At 44.5% G+C, this 20,080-nt stretch overlaps 1 protein-coding gene and 1 long non-coding RNA gene across 2 annotated transcripts in view; both read right to left on the bottom strand.

Moving 5' to 3' along the window:
• LOC138963223 (uncharacterized) overlaps positions 1–20,080 on the bottom strand; it is a 174,464-nt gene that overhangs the window by 123,818 nt on the left and 30,566 nt on the right. The gene's annotated exons all lie outside the window — the stretch shown is intronic.
• Positions 3,593–5,173, bottom strand: LOC138960994 (uncharacterized). The gene is made up of 5 exons (XM_070332610.1): positions 5,120–5,173; positions 4,738–5,035; positions 4,391–4,597; positions 3,936–4,208; positions 3,593–3,711 (listed from the first exon to the last, which is right to left on the bottom strand). Exons 1-5 carry the CDS (start codon positions 5,171–5,173, stop codon positions 3,593–3,595), a joined length of 951 nt encoding a protein of 316 aa, XP_070188711.1.

The raw sequence follows: 20,080 nt of genomic DNA on the forward strand, positions 1-20,080 counted from the left end.
TACTGGCATAAGCAATCACCTTGCTCTGGTCCCCAAACTGTTGGTAGAGGACAGCCCCTAAGCCTACACCACTAGCATCACAGTGCAAAGCGAAAGGTTTGGTACGATCAGCTATACCCAACACTAAATCACCTGTCAGAGCTGAAATCAAGGACTGAAAAGATCTTTCTTGTGACTCTCCCCATGATGAAGTTACACAAGTAGAGAGGGTTATTTGACTCTTTATCTTCCCAGACTTTGAGCGGCTACCTGGAGCGTAACCTACAGTCAGGTCATTGAGTGGTCTGGCCAAGAAGGAGAAGTCTGGAATGAAACGGCGGTAGAAGCCGGCGAATCCTATGAAACTTTTCACGTCCTTTACTGTCTTTGGCCTAGGCCACTCCCTAACTGTAGCTATCTTGTCAGGGTCTGGACGGATGGAACCTTCTGAGATAACGTATCCCAGGTGTTTCACTTGAACTGCACCGAAAACGCACTTTGCTGGATCTAACTTCAAGTTGTATTTCTTCAGTCTCCCTAAAACTTTGACAGTGCGTTCCTCTAATTCCTCTAAGGTCTTTGCATGAATGAGAATGTCGTCAAGAAATACAATCAGTTCTGTCAAATTCATGTCACTGAACACAGTCTCCATCAGACGCTGAAAGCAGGCAGGGGCGTTAGCTAAACCTTGACTAAGCCTATCCCACTCGAAAGGCGTTATAAAGGCGGAGTATTTACTTGCCTTTTCTGTCATTGGAACCTGATAATAAGCTTTACAGAGGTCCAAAGTTGTGAAATATTTTGCTCCATTGAGAGTGAGAAGAAGATCTTCAATCTTAGGGATTGAATAACTGTCCTTGACAGTCCTAGCATTCAACCTCCTGTAGTCTATGCACATTCTGAGTGCCCCATTCTTCTTCCTGACTAAGACTATTGGGCTAGCAAAAGGGGAGTTTGATGGACGGATGATTTTGGCATCTAACAATCCTCTAATGTGTTGCCTACACTCCTCAAAATCTTTGGGTGGAATGGGTCTTGGTCTTTCCCTAATGTCTGGTCCAGGTTCAAGCTGGATGTCAAAGGGATCACCTATCTTTGATCTGCCTAAGTCAAACTCTCCAGTGACAAAGGCTTCCTTGAAGGACTGAAGTCTACCTGTGAAGTTTCTACACCACTCAGGGTCTGTTTTCTCTGCTTCACCAAATTGAAACTTGATCTGCGAATCTTGACATTCAGAGTTTTCAGTTTGGACACTACCTGAAAAAGCAGTGGGGTTGCACGATTCTGGTGCCAACTCTGACACTACCTTGTTTACATCATATTCATGATCATACACAAAAATGTCAGCAACCACTTGGTTCTTCTTGAGAAACACGGTTTGATTTGACTCATTAATGACAACAATATTCAAAGTGGACAACAAGTCAGATGAAACTCGGCAACTAACTACCTTCAGTCCTTCAGGTAATGATGGTTCGGTAGGTTCTTGCACCAGGACAGACTCGCGAGTTTTTGGGATGTTGGTTTTTGAGTAACACTTCACTTCAACGGTCTCTCCAGCCGGAATCGTGACATGAGAAGTGCGAACCTTGGCAGAACCTACTTTCCCATCATCACCTGTGGCTAGGTCATGATACATGAAAGCAATAGTGGGACATATGGGAAGAGATCTGGTGAAATGAGGTCCCACTAGTTTCTCACAAAAACCAGCAAAGTTCTTCCGGGTGTTTGTCCCCAAAATAACAGGTACTCTTTGAGAGTACTCTGTGTCTGGGCATACAAGCATCAACACATCCACAGTCGCATTCACACCAACAACATCATTCGGCAACGAAACATTCACTCGCACACAACCAACATACGGCACGGCACTACCTCCGGCTCCTATGACTCTCAGCTCGGAGGATAGTTCCTGCAGCGGTAGGTCACTCAGATTGTCACGATGAAAGGACTCTTTCACACTGACACTGTCACCATTCATAGTCACGTTCACCCCAAGTCCAACCGGCAAAGATTCAGGTGATTGATGTAGCACCTTTACGTCCTTGGCGAAGACAGATATCTTCCCCGTCAGCGTCATATTTTGGCCGAGTTCCAGTGTCACAACGAGGGGACTTCGGAGGGTCACCTCCCTCATGCTCATTCCATTCTCTAAACACTCCACTGCAGTGTTTAATTTGTGGAGCATTTGGGGTGTTGAAGTTGGTTCAACCCCAGTTGCCGGCCCCCCATCGCCGACAACTGTTAGCCGTTTAAAGCCTGCTTCTTCGCCTGGGCCACCCGCGCTGGGTTCGGTGGGTTGCGACAGTCCCTCTTGTAGTGGGTACCCACCTCACCACTGCGGTAGCATGGTCCACTCGGCCCACGAGCAGTTGGCCTCTGTTGCGCTGCCATCTTCTCTGCGACCATTGTGGCCAGACGCTCGTAGTCAATGGTTGGTGCCGCGCTGGTCTGAGCTTGATTGGCCTGGGCTGCAGAAGCGGAACTCCCCTCCATCTCCCGCACCGCCCGCAACACCGCCGCAGTTTCAGGTTTCACCGCCCCCGGTGTGCCAAACTTGTTCCTCAATTCGAGAGACAAGAGGGGGTGGCTCTCCTTGATGGCGGAGGAGAAAGCGTAATATAATTTCTTCTGGGCCTCGTCAGCCTCGTAGATGCCCTCTTTGTTCAGGAGCACGAACTTCTCCCATAGGCGGCTGAAGAAGTTGCTAGGCTGCTCAGATTTCGTTGGCCTCATCTTGATGAACTCAATGTATTGTTCTTCCGCCGTCTTAACTTCACCATAGAGGTTGGTCAATGCGTCGACAATCTCTTTGGAGGTCTTCGCATCCTTTACTTGATTCAAGGCCAACCCCTTGAGGCTAGCCTTAACACGGCGGAATTGTTCCCCATCCTCAGACCCCTCGACAAGGAGGGTGTCGACCTTATCCTTCCACTCCTTGAAGGCGACTTCCTGGCCTCCTTTCGGCGCAAGGCCAGTGAAAGTGCCCAGACGCATGGGTGGAGGTGGAACCTTTACGACCACCGGCTGTGGAGCAACAGTTTTGAGGTGTTGTGCCTGGTCGGCCAGTCTCTCCCCCTGATCGGCGATCACGGCCTGCTGTTCTTGGATGGTCTGCGTCAACTTGTCCAGTTGAACTTTCAAGGCTTCCAGATCGGCCATTTTCCCTAACCTCTCCTTGGGCTCACTTTATTATTAATTTCAATATCTTTCAACTATTTTTGACAAAAATCTTTTTCTTAATAAATCCCGGACGAGCCCCCAATTTTGTAACTGGTACTTAATTATATTTATAAACTACCTAAAGTACCAATCCCCAGATTCACACAATTCAGCCAAGAAAAAGAATAGTTTCTATTATATTTTATTCAACTAAGTTTTGCCACAAGGATTGATTAGGGAAATATGACACAATCTTTTAGACTAGGAAGAACATTGAAGGCACTGATTTAGCACCTTTTCAACCTGAGTCTAGCAGAACGTGTGCTATCAGGCAGCCATGATGGGGAGAAGTGGAAAGGAAACAGGAAGTGTCTTCTCACAGAAATACATTATAAAATCTAAGGGTCATAATACCAAAATCTCTACAAATAATAATAACTACTAACTAAAATTACACTAACAAACCAAATTTACTGGTAACCTGAGGTAGGTTACAGCTGACACCAGGCTCTTGAGCTGTGGATGCTGATGTGGATGGGACGCAGGTAGCCTTGTCATCCTCAACCGAAACTGAAAATATCACAGATGGACACAGATCAATGTGAGGTCTGGAGAAAAAAGTAAGAAAATAAGCAAATGTAGTATTCAATTATTCACATGTCTATAAAAACTGCATTCACCTGTAAAATGCAATAACTGTAGAACAAAACATTATGTATGAACAATGACAACAAACAAGCTTGTGAAAAAATCAGAAAAATGAACAGAAAAAAACAAAACAAATGCAAACTTACGCTGACGGGAGGGCCTGTTCTCTTGCATGACGAGGTACCCTGTCCTGTAGTCCACAAGCTCTGTGCGCCCTGCGGGCAGGTCTGAGAAAATGTCTTCCACAGAGACCACCGTTCCATCGTCCTCCACAATCTCCTCCTCATTAAAGCCCTCGTCTTCATCAGCAGCCTTAGCTTCGACGTCGACATTGGTCAGTTCCTCGGCAGCCTCTGCGTACTGCTTTGCGTACTGCTCGTCACTCTGCTGGAGGAGGTAGTCAACTCCAATCAGTTCCCCTAAAGAAAAAGCAGCAAAAAAAAGACACAATTACAGCTACATGATTGATGCATTGCAACAAAAGCAATGAGAAGCACGGTTGAAAACGACGTTAAACACCAAATAAAGAAAGAAAGAATGAGAAGCGCAGTCATTTCAATGTTTCCAGGAAACTGCAAACAAATATTAAAAAAGAACTCACCAGTGTACTGGAGAGGTGACTTGAAATTGGGGATGATCTTCCGGCCGAGGACTTTATCGGTGAGCTGGTTGACCCCCTTGGTTATCAGACCAGTGTAGCACCACGGCTCCTTGGTGGGAGGCAGGGCAGCTGCAGCTCGATCCTGGTTCCAGCGTGCCAGGCCCTCAAGCAAGTAGGCCTGGTAGTTGACTGCACCAGCACTGTCACCTGGAAAGTATTGTACAAATATTTACAACAACATAACAAAAGAGAGACAGAAACAAATACTATAAAAGACAAGTAAATGAGAAAATAGCAACAAAAATACATATACACACAAGGATTGGGCAAAAAGAATGTGTTCTTACCAGGAATGAACCTGTTGAGGTGCAGGTGGAAGCTCTCTAAGGATGTAGAGCCCCGGGCACAGCGGTACGTCACCAGCAGTCTGCCGCCCTTGATCATGGTCCCTGTCTCAGAGTAGAGACTGATGCCAGGGGAGTCCTGCAGACAGGGGACGTGCTTTTTCTGTTCCTCCCAGATTCCCTCCATGCGAGAGCTGTCCAGGAGAGGCACTCCCAGCGTGTCTCTGCCCTGCGGTCCCGCGTAGGCCTCCAGGAGAGCGGAGATGAGACGGGTGGTCACCACGACGCCGCGTGTTACCCTCTAGATTGCCAATTTTAAAGTCTTAGGTATGACCCGGCCGGGGTTCGAACCCACCACCTCCCGATCACGGGGCGGACGCCTTACCACTAGGCCAACCGTGCCGGTCAAGTCTTTCATGGCCGGCCTGTCCGGAGCCATCTTCATGTGGGACAAGGATGACTTGGATCCGCTGAAGGAGGCTCACCCATGTTGTTCAACATCAAAATCAATAACATAGTAAAGGCAGTACTGAAAGGATCCGAGTCATCCTTGTTTGTTGATGACTTTGCACTTTGTGTGCGTGGCAAATCCCTACATAGAGTGGAAAGGCAGCTTCAATTATGTATAGACAAGGTGCAAAAATGGGTAACGGAGAACGGTTTCAAATTTTCCACCAGCAAAACTGTCTGTATGCATCTTTGCAAACAAAGGGGAGCCATGCCAGAACCCTCTCTGGTCCTGAATGGTAATCCTGTCAAGGTTGTTGAAGAATTTAAATTCCTAGGACTGACCTTTGACCGTCGACTAACATTCCTTAAACATATCCAGTATCTGAGAACATCATGTCTGAAAGCTCTGGATGTATTGAAAGTGGTTTCTCATACGGACTGGGGTGCTGACCGCACAGTCCTACTCAGACTTTACCGTGCTTTAATCCGATCCAAGTTGGACTATGGTTGTGTCGTCTATGGTGGAGCCGCAAAATCCAATCTAAGGCTATTAGACACAATACACCATCAGGGTATACGTCTTTGTCTGGGAGCTTTCAGGACGTCTCCAGTACAGTCCTTATATTTTGAGGCCAAAGAACCCTCTCTGAGGCTGCGACGCCTGAAACTCACCCTAAATTATGTGTTGAAACTGAAAGCTATGCCTACAAATCCAGCCTACCAATGCGTATTTCAACCACAATGCTCTGAATTTTTTGAAAGTCACCCAAATGAGCGAGCACCTCTGTCTTCTCGGATTCAGTCACATCTGGCCGAATCAAAGATAAAACTCGATCATGTTAGTGAAAATCGATGGACAGAAACACCTCCATGGACATTGCCAGATCCAGTTGTTCGACTCGATCTGACAAGGTTAAAGAAGTCAGAGACAAATGATTTGATTTTTAAACAGTGTTTTAGCCAGTTCTGTACCGAGTTTCCTTCCCATCAACGAATATACACTGATGGGTCCAAAGCTGAAAGTAAAGTGGCATCAGCTTCTGTCACAGGTCCTAAACTCGATAGGGCCTTTTCGGCCCGTCTTCCGGATGACAGTTCTGTATTTTCTGCAGAGTTGAAAGCTTTACGGCTAGCTCTGAAACAGGTATATCAGTCAAAAAAGAAAGACTTCCTGATTCTGTCGGATTCCCTATCGGCTCTTACCGCCGTGAAGAGAACTCAGCTAGACCACCCACTGTTGGTCGAAATCCAAGAGCTACATGCATCTCTGATTGAAGAAGGCAAAAGGATTGTGTTTGCATGGGTGCCATCCCATGTTGGAATTAGAGGCAACTCTGCAGCTGATCAAGCTGCTAAAGAAGCCAGAGAAAGACTCATCACTGACAAACACACAAAGCATTCAGATTTCAGAACTCGCACCAACATGTACATAAAGTACCTATGGCAGAGTGAATGGGACGAATGTGAAGAAAATAAACTTCATAAGATCGTCCCCCAGCTGTCGGACAGCCTACCCCAATGTCGCCTCAATAGGAAAGAAGAGACAGTTCTCTGTCGCTTACACATTGGGCACAGTCACATTACACATTCGTATCTGCTGAAAGGTGAAGATCCACCATACTGTTTTGGATGTGACGAACCATGGACATTAGAACATGTTCTCACAAAATGTGTAGACGTTCAAGAATTTCGAGACAAACACTACAATGCGGAAACACTGAAGGTTTTATTCCGGGATGTTCCCCCGGACAAGATTTTTAACTTTTTAAAAGAGATCAAGATTTTTTACAAGATTTAAAGTACCAGAAGTGAAAATTATTAATTTTTAGAACCTTCTTTTACAGTGATAGATTTGAATGTAAATAGTCTGAAAAGTAGAACTTGCCATATGAAGGGAAAAGAAAATAACTGCATCGGTCTCGAATAGCAGCTAGCATCTGCTGAAGAGACATTAAACCCCAAAAACCAACCAACCAACCGCTGAAGGAGGCCAAGAAGCAGGTGATCGGGAGGTCGTGGGTTCGAACCCCGGCCGGGTCATACCTAAGACTTTAAAATTGGCAATCTAGTGGCTGCTCCGCCTGGCGTCTGGGATTATGGGGTTAGTGCTAGGACTGGTTGGTCCGGTGTCAGAATAATGTGACTGGGTGAGACATGAAGCCTGTGCTGCGACTTCTGTCTTGTGTGTGGCGCACGTTAAATGTCAAAGCAGCACCGCCCTGATATGGCCCTTCGTGGTCGGCTGGGCGTTAAGCAAACAAACAAACAAACAAACAAAAAATGAAAGACTTGGAAAGTGGATGGGAGTCGGTGGTGACACCTGAGGCGATGCGGCGCATAAAGTGCCAGATGTCCAGACGTATCGTGAGCCCCGGCCAGGCAGACTGAAAGGTAGCTTTCAGCTTCTCGCTGCAGCAGTCGCGATCCACATAGAGGAGTTGGGGCGCAGGTTCCTTAGGTTCTGGCTTGGTGTAGCGCTGAATCAGGCCTGTCAGCATCTGTTCCAGCCCTTGCCTCGTCAACACGCTGATTAGCACCTGGCCGCGCTCGTTGCCCACGCTGGTCATCCAGGTAGCAGTCCCCGCCGACTTGCCAGTCAGCTTCTTCACCACCTGAAACAAACATTGGAGGCATGCTTTATCCACAGACAGCTGTTGTGCTTTTGATTTTTGGTTTCTCTGCTCTTCTTTTCACTTTAGAATAGAAAAGGCACTGGTCACTGAAAACATTTTAACTAGAGGAATGTGATTAAAGTCAGAAATAAAATGCAAAATGGCGCCACACACCTTCTTCGTTGAGTCCATCTTGAGGATGTTGCCAAAGGTAGAGGTGATGGCTGCCTTGACTTCGGGAAGCCGCTGGAGCACGTCCACGCAGTAGACTGACAGCAGCCACTTGTGTCCCGGCACAGGCACCATGGCAGGGGGCTCCAGAGGGGGCAGCTGGATCCCCAGGGCATCGCTGGAGCAGAAAGGCTTGATGTCGATCATGAGGAGGGCAACCTTCGTAAGACAAGCCTCGCTGTGCTGCTCCCTGAGTTTCCGGATCAGCTGCATTGGCCCGTTCCCCAGTCCCCGCTGACGCAGCATCCTGATGACCTGAAAATCACAGGCGTACTGATACATCATGATGGCAGGAAACTGGAGACGGTGGCCGATGTCCAACTGAGCAAGGACGCCAGGGTGCCAGCTGGTCACCTTGCCCTTGCACTGCCTGCACTCCAGGTACTCCCCTGCCATGCTGTACCAGCCATCCACGTCGAGGACCTTTTTTACTGTGTGGTAGATGCCGCACTGTGTCAGTTTGGGCTTGGGGCTCAGCTGACTGCACACTGCGTCAGGGGACCGGCACGGTTGGCCTAGTGGTAAGGCGTCCGCCCCGTGATCGGGAGGTGGTGGGTTCGAACCCCGGCCGGGTCATACCTAAGACTTTAAAATTGGCAATCTAGTGGCTGCTCCGCACTGGGTGAGACATGAAGCCTGTGCTGCGACTTCTGTCTTGTGTGTGGCACACGTTATATGTCAAAGCAGCACCGCCCTGATATGGCCCTTCGTGGTCGGCTGGGCGTTAAACAAACAAACAAACAAACTGCGTCAAGGCAGTGGAGTTCGCAGCCCCACAGCTTCAAAGGCATCCACAGAAAAAGGCGGCTGGCAAAATAGGCATCTGCCCGACGTGGACGTTGCGGGACCCGGAGCATGGGCTGGGGAGGGTACCACCAGAGACGGTCCACACGGTCCTGGTCAAAGACGGGTTTTTTCTCACTGCCGGAGAACAACGCATATAACAACAAAACAACAAAAAACAACCAACAACAACCAACAAACAACAACAACAAACACCAACAACAACAAACAACAACAACAAACACCAACAACAACAAACAAACAATCAAGGACAGCTTAACTTAAGCAAACAAAACGACACAAAGAGTCAGTCAAAATATGGAGCCCAGAACTTTGAATACCATGTGCAGCGTAGAACTGAAAACAATTTTCTACACTCTTATTCTTAAAATCAAACGCCATTTTACAAGCACATTCTCAGCAACATAGTGTATTAAATTACCTCTAAATGACAACAGCAAAGAAAAAGAATCTGCTTGTGCCAGGTATTCATAAGTAATACAACCACAAAACAGTAGCTACTAATCAGACATGATAAGACAGTGACACTGAAAGCAAGGCAATGTTACAAACTCACACAGGTATTACATGTACATGAAAGGAATGAAGAGATACAGACAGACCAGCAGAAGCAAAGAAAGGAGAGTTCTCAAAGTCAGACACCAAACCCTGAGCCAGTAAAATAATGTTACCATGTTAAGTGAAAGAACTGAAAGTTGAATAAATGAAGTGATAAATAGCAGTGAGTGAAGAGTCACTCAGAAATCACACCAGAATTTAGCACACACACCCAGTAAACACCAAAGTCAGCACACCTCTTGAAAGAAAGAGAGGTATACAACATACAATTGTGCTAGGAAAGATCGAAAGGCAGCAAAGAATACAACATACCTGTAAGGAATGCAAAGATAACAGAGCAGTATTGCAACAGAGGCATAGGAAGGAGAGTATAATCAGATACCAAACCCTGTACCAGTAGAATATATATGAAGAGTCACTCAGAAATCACACCAGAATTGAGTAATAACCACACCCAGTCAACACCAAAGTCAGCACGCCATTTAAAGAAAGAGAGGCTCACAACGTGCAATTGTGCTAGGAAAGAAAGGCAGAAAAGAATACAACATACACATGTGCACCACGTCCAAGTGTTGTGCACAAGCTCTGTACGTGTGTCTAGTCTAGGCAATAGCACAGCACCACAAAAGCAATAATTGTGATGAGATTGAAAGCTCAGCACCAAACCAAGGGCAGGGTACAATATGCACACAGCAAAGAAGCTTTGTTTCTATTCAACTTACCAGGCTGCAACTGTAACTGGAAGATCACATAAAACTATAAATGGTAATTGGTATAATCAGCAACAAACAGAACATATATATACATGACACAAAACTGATGTGAAAAACAGATCTATACTACACTAAAATTAAAACAAACCTAGGCATCAAATTACACCATCTTTTTCCCTTTATTTGATCTTTTTCTTTTTATAATAATAATAATAAAGTAGATGTGTACTGCCGGGCAGTACATACCCCAAGCGAAGTCGTCCATCTGTGTGTACATGATTCTCTCTCTCTCTCTCTCTCTCTCTCTCTCTCTCTCCCGGGATGTTCCCCCGGATAAGATTTTTAACTTTTTAAAAGAGATCAAGATTTTTTACAAGATTTAAAGTATCAGAAGTGAAAATTATTAATTTTTAGAACCTTCTTTTACAGTGATAGATTTGAATGTAAATAGTCTGAAACGTAGAACTTGCCATATGAAGGGAAAAGAAAATAACTGCATCGGTCTCGAATAGCAGCTAGCATCTGCTGAAGAGACATTAAACCCCAAAAACCAACCAACCATCTCTCTCTCTCTCTCTCTCTCTCTCTCTCTCTCTCTCTCTCTCTCTCTCTCTCTCTCTCTCTGTGTGTCTTAAAATGTGTCATCGATGACGTGTTTTCATACTTGCTAAGTGGCAAGAGCTACTGTCTCTGCAAGTCCTACGACAACGGCAACTGCAAGTCTCGCAAAGTGCAAGTCCTTAGGCAATTGTCACCGTAAGTCAGCGTAAGTGCTGCTACGTTATTACTGACGTTACTGTTGATGCTACCATCGAGGCTTCCACACCGTGAACGTTACTGTTAATGCTTCCATAACGTGGATGTTGCCGTTGACGCCTCCATGCTGCAGCTGCTTTTTGGAATAATTCCTGTGGATCTTCGAACCAATGTGCAGTATTACGTCATTATGAGCAAACACGATGACATCATTTACGTCATGGAAAAATATTGTCAAATAGTCTCGGCGCCCTGACAGTCTCTTAAAATGTTACAATTGGAGTACAGCATGAAGTGTCGTCCAACATCTCATGCCACGAGTTTCACTGTGCACCAAGATTAAAAGTTTATTGGACGTAAAGAGATTCACTGTGAACCAAGATTATCTGATTATTAGAGGTGAATAGTGATGACATATATTCTATGAAATTCAGTACAGGACAACGGATCGACCCACAATCTTTCATAAAGATTGGTGAAGAAATGCCATTTAACTGTTTTTAACTGCCGACATGTAGGGGTTTTTTCTTGACATGTGGGTCATGAGATTCAGTTTTAAAGTACAACGGACATGTTCACAAAATTTCACAAAGATCGGTAAGGAAATGGAATTTAACGGTTTTTAACTGCCAAAATTATGTTTTTCTTCTGGAAAAGTATGGAGTGAAAATCAGTTGGGGACAACGAACCTACCCACAAAATTTCATAAATATCGATGAAGAATTGAGATTTAACGGTTTTTAACTGCCAAAAATAAGGTTTTTTGTCTGGAAAAGTATGTCTTAAAATTCAGTTTGGGACAACGGACCCACCCACTAAATTTCATAAAGATAGGTGAAGAATTGAAATTTAACGTTTTTTAACTGCCAAAATTATGTCTTTCTTCTGGAAAAGTATAGAGTGAAAATCAGTTGGGGACAACGAACCTACCCACAAAATTTCATAAATATCGGTGAAGAATTGAAATTTAACTGTTTTTAACTGCCAAAATTATGTTTTTCTTCTGGAAAAGTATGGAGTGAAAATAAGTTGGGGACAACAAACCTACCTTTAAAATTTCATAAGAATCAGTGAAGAAATAGGATTTAACGATTTTTTAACGGCCTTTAAATCATTGGTGATGTCATCATAACCCAGTCGTTGTAGTTGTCGTCGTAGTTGTTGGTGTTGTTGTTGTCATGTTCGTTGTCGTGATTGTTGTTGTTCTCGTGTTGTTGTTGTTGTTGTTGTTGTTGTTGTTGTTGTTGTTGTTGTTGTTGTTGTTGTTGTTGTTGTTGTTGTTGTTGTTGTCGTCGTCGATGTCATTTGTTGTTGTTGTTGTTATCGTCGTCGTCATCGTCGTCGTTGTCAGAGGTTATTTCTAAAGATTTCATTGATAGTCTTTGTTCTCGTCACCAAGACTTGCTAAGAACAAGCTTGGAACAGCAAGAGTTCCAAGAACAAGATTAGAACAACTCATTACATCATTACCAGTACGTCATTTGTATTTAGAACACACTTTAGAAAAAAACTCTTCAGCTACAAACCAGTCACCCTCACATGTCCGAGGTGTTTGTCTAAACCACTTACTGAAATGTTTTGAGGTTTAATGACCATACACATGTTGAACCGGTGAGTGTCTTCCGCTGCTTAATTCGCAAATAACTATTTTATTAAAGTCCGCTTGAAACGCTCAAAGATGAAATTCCATGTTAAAAAGTGACAAAAGTTTCACATTTTCCCGTTGTAACAGCTTCCGATGATATTATATGAAAATTCTGATCCTCTGAGAGGATTCCCCGAAACAAAATCAGTTTGTACGCCTAATTTTAATAGAATTGTCCAAACAGTGTCGCTAATATTGTGCTAAAAGATGAATTCTAGAACAATGTTCACAGACAGACACCACTTGGCAAAAAAATTTTCAGTGCTGGGAGATGAAAAAAAAAACTACCTCGCTACGCGCGGGCTTCGCCCGCGCTCCGCTTGGATAATAATAATAACGGGCATTTATAAAGCGCCTTATCAGAAGTTCAAAGCGCGTGACAACAATACATGTATACAAAAATCATACAATCACTGTCAGATTCAAACAACACATCATGCACATCTCGCATCCCCAGACTCTATACTATTAAGGAACTATCCGTAGTGTTGTTGGAACAAGTGAGTTTTCAAATTGGACTTAAAAGATTAAATGGATGGAGAGTGACGTAATTGAAAGGGGAGTGAATTCCATAACTGAGGTCCATAGTACGAAAACGTGCGGAAGCCATGAGCCTTGCGTTTAAAGCGACCTTGACGGAGAAGTCGAGCATCATCAGAAGAACGAAGGGTGCGAGAGGGAGTGTAGAGGGAGACCAGTTCAGAAAGATAGGCAGGTGCCGATTCAGAGATGATATTGTAGCAGAAGCAGGCAGCTTTATACCTAATACGTTCAGATACAGGAAGCCAGTGAAGTTCTTTCATGAGAGGAGTGCAGGGTTGTCGATGCTGTGCTCTGAAAATGAGATGTGCAGCAGAATGTACTTTTTGCAAGGGTTGGAGAGTAGAGTCAGGGCAGCCTATGAGAAGGGAGTTGCAGTAAATCTAATCTGGACAGAATGCAGGATGTAACGAGAGTTTTAGTGGCATCAACAGTGAGAAATTTTCTTATGGAACCTATTCTTCTGATCTCAAAGTAGCATGTCTGACAGACTTTTTTGATGTGTTGTTTCATTGAGAGGTGGGAGTCCATGATGAACCCAAGATTCCTAGCACTATCAGAGAGAGAAATGTCACTAGAACCTACTGTAATGGAGGCCGGAAGGGAAGTGGTCGAAGAGGAAGCTCCAGAGAAAAGAAGAAATTCAGTCTTGTCATCATTTAACTTGAGCATATTGTTTGTCATCCATGATTTAATATCTGAAGTGCAGTTTTGGAGAGTGTGCGTCACCGCTTGGATTTCTGTAGGCTTGCATGCTTGTTGGAGTTGTGTGTCGTCTGCAAAGAGGTAGTGATTGACTGCGTGTTGCTTGATGACGGCAGAGAGAGGAGTGGTGTATAGTACAAATAAAACTGGGCCTAGAACTGATCCCTGGGGAACGCCGAAACAGAGAGGAGATGGAGGAGATGAGAGATTATTGACAGACACATACTGACTACGGCCCTGTAGATATGAACTAAACCAGTGAAGAGCGGTAGAGTGAATGCCAAAAACAGATTCGAGACGAGAGAGCAGAACAGAGTGATCGATTGTATCGAACGCAGCTGAGTTATCCAAGAGAAGCAGAACTGATAGGTCATCATTATCCAGAGCAGAAAGAATGTCATTCACAACACGAAGCAAAACAGTCTCGGTGCTGTGGCCAGCCCTATACGCTGACTGAAGAGGGTTGCAGAGGTTGTTGGTTTCAAGGTGGGAGAGAAGCTGACTAAGCACTACTTTTTCCAGAATTTTAAAAATGAATGGCAAGTTGGAAACAGGCCTATAGTTTTTCAACTGATTTTTATCCAGAGATGGTTTCTTGATCAAAGGTTTAACTACTGCAGTTTTCAAGTCCATTGGCACAGTGCCAGAAGTGAGAGAAGAGTTGATTATGTTGGTTATGATGGGAAGAAAAAGGTCAAGGTTTTCATAAAACAAGTTGGTGGGGATGGGGTCTAGCTCACAAGACTTTGGCACTCACAGTGTTCTTCAAGATCTTCAAAACAAACTGCTCAGATACAGGAGTGAAGCTATCTAACAAAGAACCAGAGAATTGTGAAGCCGGAGGCGAAGCCACTGGTGGAGGAAAGCTATTTCTGATGGTTTCGATCTTCTCAGTGAAGTAGTCAGAAAATACAGTTGGCAGATCTGTAGCGTAGGGTGTGATATTAAACAAACCTGTCTAAAACATTCTCACCCTACCCACTTCACGAATCGCTTCTCGATTATTTTAAGATCTTTTATTGATGATTACAAATATTGGCTCGTTCTTTTTACGTATGTTCGTTCATAGTCAATTCATCGACTACTTGTTTTCCTTTTATCTCCGTTTCATGCTCCCATGGGGTCGCCTTCACGCGGCGGGAGTGTTTCCACTAAGCTACCCCACCCCTTTACTTCTCTTCTTTTGTCTTATTTCTGCCTTACCAGTCCTTTCACCTATATTTCCCTCCAAAAAACTCTCCCTACTATTCCCTGCAGTTTTCTGATTCCTTTCTTGTCTTATTTCTACCTGACTGGATCCGTCACCTTTATTTCACTTCCCAAAAGTCTTCTTTTCCACATCCTTATTTCTCTGTGGTCTTCTTAAGACCCAGCGTGTTTGCCGTGCGCTGCGACCTGTACCGGTTTGGGCTGGTGACCTGATGATTGAGGGGTTTACTTAGTTGCGACTTTGTAGCGCCAACACATCATTTTGGCCCAGTCTTTATCTAAGACAGGAGGTTGAAAAAGGCTTACCCGCTTCAATCAATCGGCTGGTCAAGTCTGGGTATATGTCTTGAGCATATTGCATCGGACCTTTGGCTAAAGGAGCAAGCGGCGGTAGGAGGGGGCGGCGGTAGTCGGGACAAACACTATGCCAAGTTGTTACCTAATCCGTTTCCGCTTGGAAAGAGTTGACGAACATTATGCCAAGTTGTTACCTAACCCGTTTCCGCTTGGAAAGAGTTAAATCTCCTATTACAGATTGATACCATATGTTTCCTCTTATCGCTGCGTATATCCATCTGTATCCTTGGCGCTCTGGAGTTGGATAACCGCTCCACCTAAGCGTCCCCTTGTTGGGCTCCGTGGTGGGTGGGGATCAGATGCGACGAAGATAAAGGCCCCAAACATGGCCACCTCTTCTTTTTCTTCTTTTTTTTCAAGCACCCGAAACGGAAACAAACGAAGATACTGCGTTGACTCTGACTCTGACGATGAAGTCCGAGTCAGAGCAACAAAGAACAACATCAGCGAGGCCTGGCCCCGTTTCATTGTTGTTGAGACAGCAGATGAGGCACAGCCCATCTCCAAACTTTCGCCTTTTGCGATACAGAAGGTTATTGCAGGAGTATCATCAACGATAGACAACATTAAGAGACTTCGTAATGGTTCTCTACTGATTGAATGTCCTTCAAAAAAGGCATCAGATGGTCTTCTCCGTCTGAATGGTCAGAAATTTGTTGATAGACCGGTCAAGGTCAGTCCTCACAGAGGCCTGAACACCAGCAAAGGAGTCATCCGATGCCGAGAGCTGGAGGGCCTCAGTGAGGCTGAAATAAAAGAAGGTCTAAAGGATCAAGGTGTCATTGATGTGTACCGGGTGTTGATCAGGAAGGGCGATATCAGAGTACCCACCAACACCCTTTTCGTCACTTTTTGTACCCCAACCATCCCTGAGAAAATCAAAGTGGGATTTGTTCAAATAAGAGTGACTCTGTATATTCCATCACCAATGAGATGTTTCCAATGCCAAAGATTTGGACATTCAAAGGCTGGATGTAAACAGAAGGCAGTGTGCGAGAGGTGTGGCGGAGATCCTCACGAAGGTCCCTGCACATCACCACCCACCTGCACAAACTGTAAGGGAAACCATTCCCCGTCCTCCAGAGAATGTCCAAAATACAAGTTTGAACAGGCCATTCAAAAAACAAAAACGGAGAAAAAGATGTCTTTCTCAGACGCCAGGAAGGAGGTTGAAAAAACGAATGTTTTTTCCTTCCAGAAAAGTTTTGCGGCAGCAGTCAGTCAAAGACCTGCAACAAAGTCAACACCCACCCAGACCAGTATTTCATATAGGTCTGTGGGTGTCCAGGCAGGCCCGTCCATGTTGAAAAGGACAGAGCCCACAAGAAACAAAAGTATTTGTACACAGACAGATGAAAGCACAGGTGGGGCTATCCCCACTGGAGACTCTATGGGGTCTCCTGGTGAGGTTTGCTTCACCGCCCCAACTGGAGACCCTGTGGGGGCTCCTGGTGAGGTTCGCTTCACCACCCCAATTGAGGACCCTATGGGGTCTCCTGGTGAGGTTCGCTTCACCACCCCAACCCAGAAGCCCGTTCACAGGGCAACTCACAGGAAGGGGGCCGTCGAGGTTGTGGAGGTAGTGGACCTTACTAAATCCACACCACGAACACCTCCGGACAAGGGAAAAGTTACTCTGCCCCAAAGATCGCCTCGCACCCCAAAAATGGAGAGAAATCCCATCACATTATACAATCATTTTGGGAGTTTATCCGACGAAGAGGGTATGGAGGCAGAAATTTCTTAAAACTAAACAAACATAGCCAATTTTATTCAATGGAATTGTAGAGGGGTCCAAGCTAACTATGAAGAATTATGTCTACTTTTACACAAATTTCATCCTGTTGCTACAGCATTACAGGAAACAATGCTGAAACCAAACAAAGATTTTAATGTATCTGGATACAATGTTTTTAGAAACCATTCAGACAATAACACGTCTGGGGGAGTTGCTCTTTTGATTAAGAAAAGTGTACTTTGTAGTGAGATCAACCTATGTACAAACATTCAAGCTGTCGCAGCACGAGTGACATTAGATAAAACCATCACTCTCTGCAGTATATATCTGTCACCATCAAAATGTTACACGAAGCACGATTTTGAAAATCTTATTGATCAGCTTCCAGCTCCCTTTGTTTTAATGGGAGATTTTAACGCTCATTCCCCTTTATGGGGCAGCAACTCTCTAAGTACGAGAGGACGAATTCTAGAAGATTTTTTAGACAATCGTAATCTATGCGTTTTAAATGATGGAGTACCAACCTATCTCCATCCAGCAACAGGATGCAAGTCCATACTAGATCTAGTTATTTGCGACTCCTCTCTTGTTCTAGACTTTGAATTTAAAGTCTATGATGACACATGTGGTAGCGATCATTTCCCTATCTTGATGTCTCAAATAGATGGATTGGAAGAAGCTTCCCCCCAGAGATGGAACCTGAACAAGGCAAACTGGCTGTCTTTTACTGCCGAATGTTCTGTCCAACTCACAGAAGACACTGTCTTTGATGGAAGTGACGACCCATCATCTATTTTTACAAACACTCTACAAGACATTGCCACTGAGTACATCCCAAAAACATCTTCAAACAACCGCATTAAAGTGCCATGGTTTAATCAAGAATGCCAAGAAGCCCGATCTGAGCGAAAGAGAAGTCTACACAGGTTCTACAGATGCCCGACCCTTAGCAAGAAGTTGACTTTCTTCAGATTTCGCGCTAAGAGTCGCACTGTCATAAAACATTCTAAAAGAACATCCTGGAGGTCTTTTTGCTCAAACTTAAACTCTAAGGTATCATCAAGTAAAGTTTGGAATGCTATTCGTAAAATCAAAGGGAAAAAAGGATCTGCATCAATTAACCACCTTGTGGTAAATGGATCCCTTATAACCCAGAAGAATGAAGTAGCAAACGTTCTGGCTTCAACAATGGAAAAAAACTCATCAATAGAAAATTACTGCACAGATTTCCAAAAAATCAAAGCCACCCAAGAACGTAAACCCATAAACTTCTCATCTCAGAATGAGGAGAACTACAACAAGTTGTTCAGTATAACTGAACTCAAACAAGCCTTACAAAAATGCAACAACTCAGCAACGGGGCTGGACGGAATACATTATCAGTTCCTCACACACCTACCAGAAAGTTGTCTTCTGGTCTTGCTGAAGGTTTTTAACCACATATGGGAGAGTGGATCCTTTCCACCTTCATGGCAAGAAGCGATGATTGTCCCCATTCCAAAACCAGGTAAAGATCATACAAACCCCAGCAACTACCGTCCGATAGCCTTGACCAGCTGTCTGTGTAAAACCATGGAGAGATTGGTCAACGCTAGGATGGTGTGGTACCTAGAAAAACAAAACCTCTTAAGTGATGTGCAATGTGGCTTCCGAAAGGGACACAGCACCACTGATCATTTGGTACGTTTTGAGACCTTCGTTCGAGAGGCCTTTGCGAGATCTGAACATGTACTAGCTATATTTTTTGACCTCGAGAAGGCTTACGACACGACCTGGAAACACGGTATTTTAGCTGATTTGCATGAAATGGGTTTTCGTGGACGTCTCCCTGTTTTTGTGGAAGGATTTCTAAGTAATCGATTGTTTACAGTACGGGTTGGTCCCAACCTATCAGAGTTCTGTCAACAAGAGATGGGTGTTCCTCAAGGAAGCATTCTATCACCCATGTTGTTCAACATCAAAATCAATAACATAGTAAAGGCAGTACTGAAAGGATCCGAGTCATCCTTGTTTGTTGATGACTTTGCACTTTGTGTGCGTGGCAAATCCCTACATAGAGTGGAAAGGCAGCTTCAATTATGTATAGACAAGGTGCAAAAATGGGTAACGGAGAACGGTTTCAAATTTTCCACCAGCAAAACTGTCTGTATGCATCTTTGCAAACAAAGGGGAGCCATGCCAGAACCCTCTCTGGTCCTGAATGGTAATCCTGTCAAGGTTGTTGAAGAATTTAAATTCCTAGGACTGACCTTTGACCGTCGATTAACATTCCTTAAACATATCCAGTATCTAAGAACATCATGTCTGAAAGCTCTGGATGTATTGAAAGTGGTTTCTCATACGGACTGGGGTGCTGACCGCACAGTCCTACTCAGACTTTACCGTGCTTTAATCCGATCCAAGTTGGACTATGGTTGTGTCGTCTATGGTGGAGCCGCAAAATCCAACCTAAGGCTATTAGACACAATACACCACCAGGGTATACGTCTTTGTCTGGGAGCTTTCAGGACGTCTCCAGTACAGTCCTTATATTTTGAGGCCAAAGAACCCTCTCTGAGGCTGCGACGCCTGAAACTCACCCTAAATTATGTGTTGAAACTGAAAGCTATGCCTACAAATCCAGCCTACCAATGCGTATTTCAACCACAATGCTCTGAATTTTTTGAAAGTCACCCAAATGATCGAGCACCTCTGTCTTCTCGGATTCAGTCACATCTGGCCGAATCAAACATAAAACTCGATCATGTTAGTGAAAATCGATGGACAGAAACACCACCATGGACATTGCCAGATCCAGTTGTTCGACTCGATCTGACAAGGTTAAAGAAGTCAGAGACAAATGATTTGATTTTTAAACAGTGTTTTAGCCAGTTCTGTACCGAGTTTCCTTCCCATCAACGAATATACACTGATGGGTCCAAAGCTGAAAGTAAAGTGGCATCAGCTTCTGTCACAGGTCCTAATCTCGATAGGGCCTTTTCGGCCCGTCTTCCGGATGACAGTTCTGTATTTTCTGCAGAGTTGAAAG

The sequence above is a fragment of the Littorina saxatilis genome, linkage group LG3 (genome assembly GCF_037325665.1).
Source record: "Littorina saxatilis isolate snail1 linkage group LG3, US_GU_Lsax_2.0, whole genome shotgun sequence".
Taxonomy (NCBI): Eukaryota; Metazoa; Mollusca; class Gastropoda; order Littorinimorpha; family Littorinidae; genus Littorina; species Littorina saxatilis.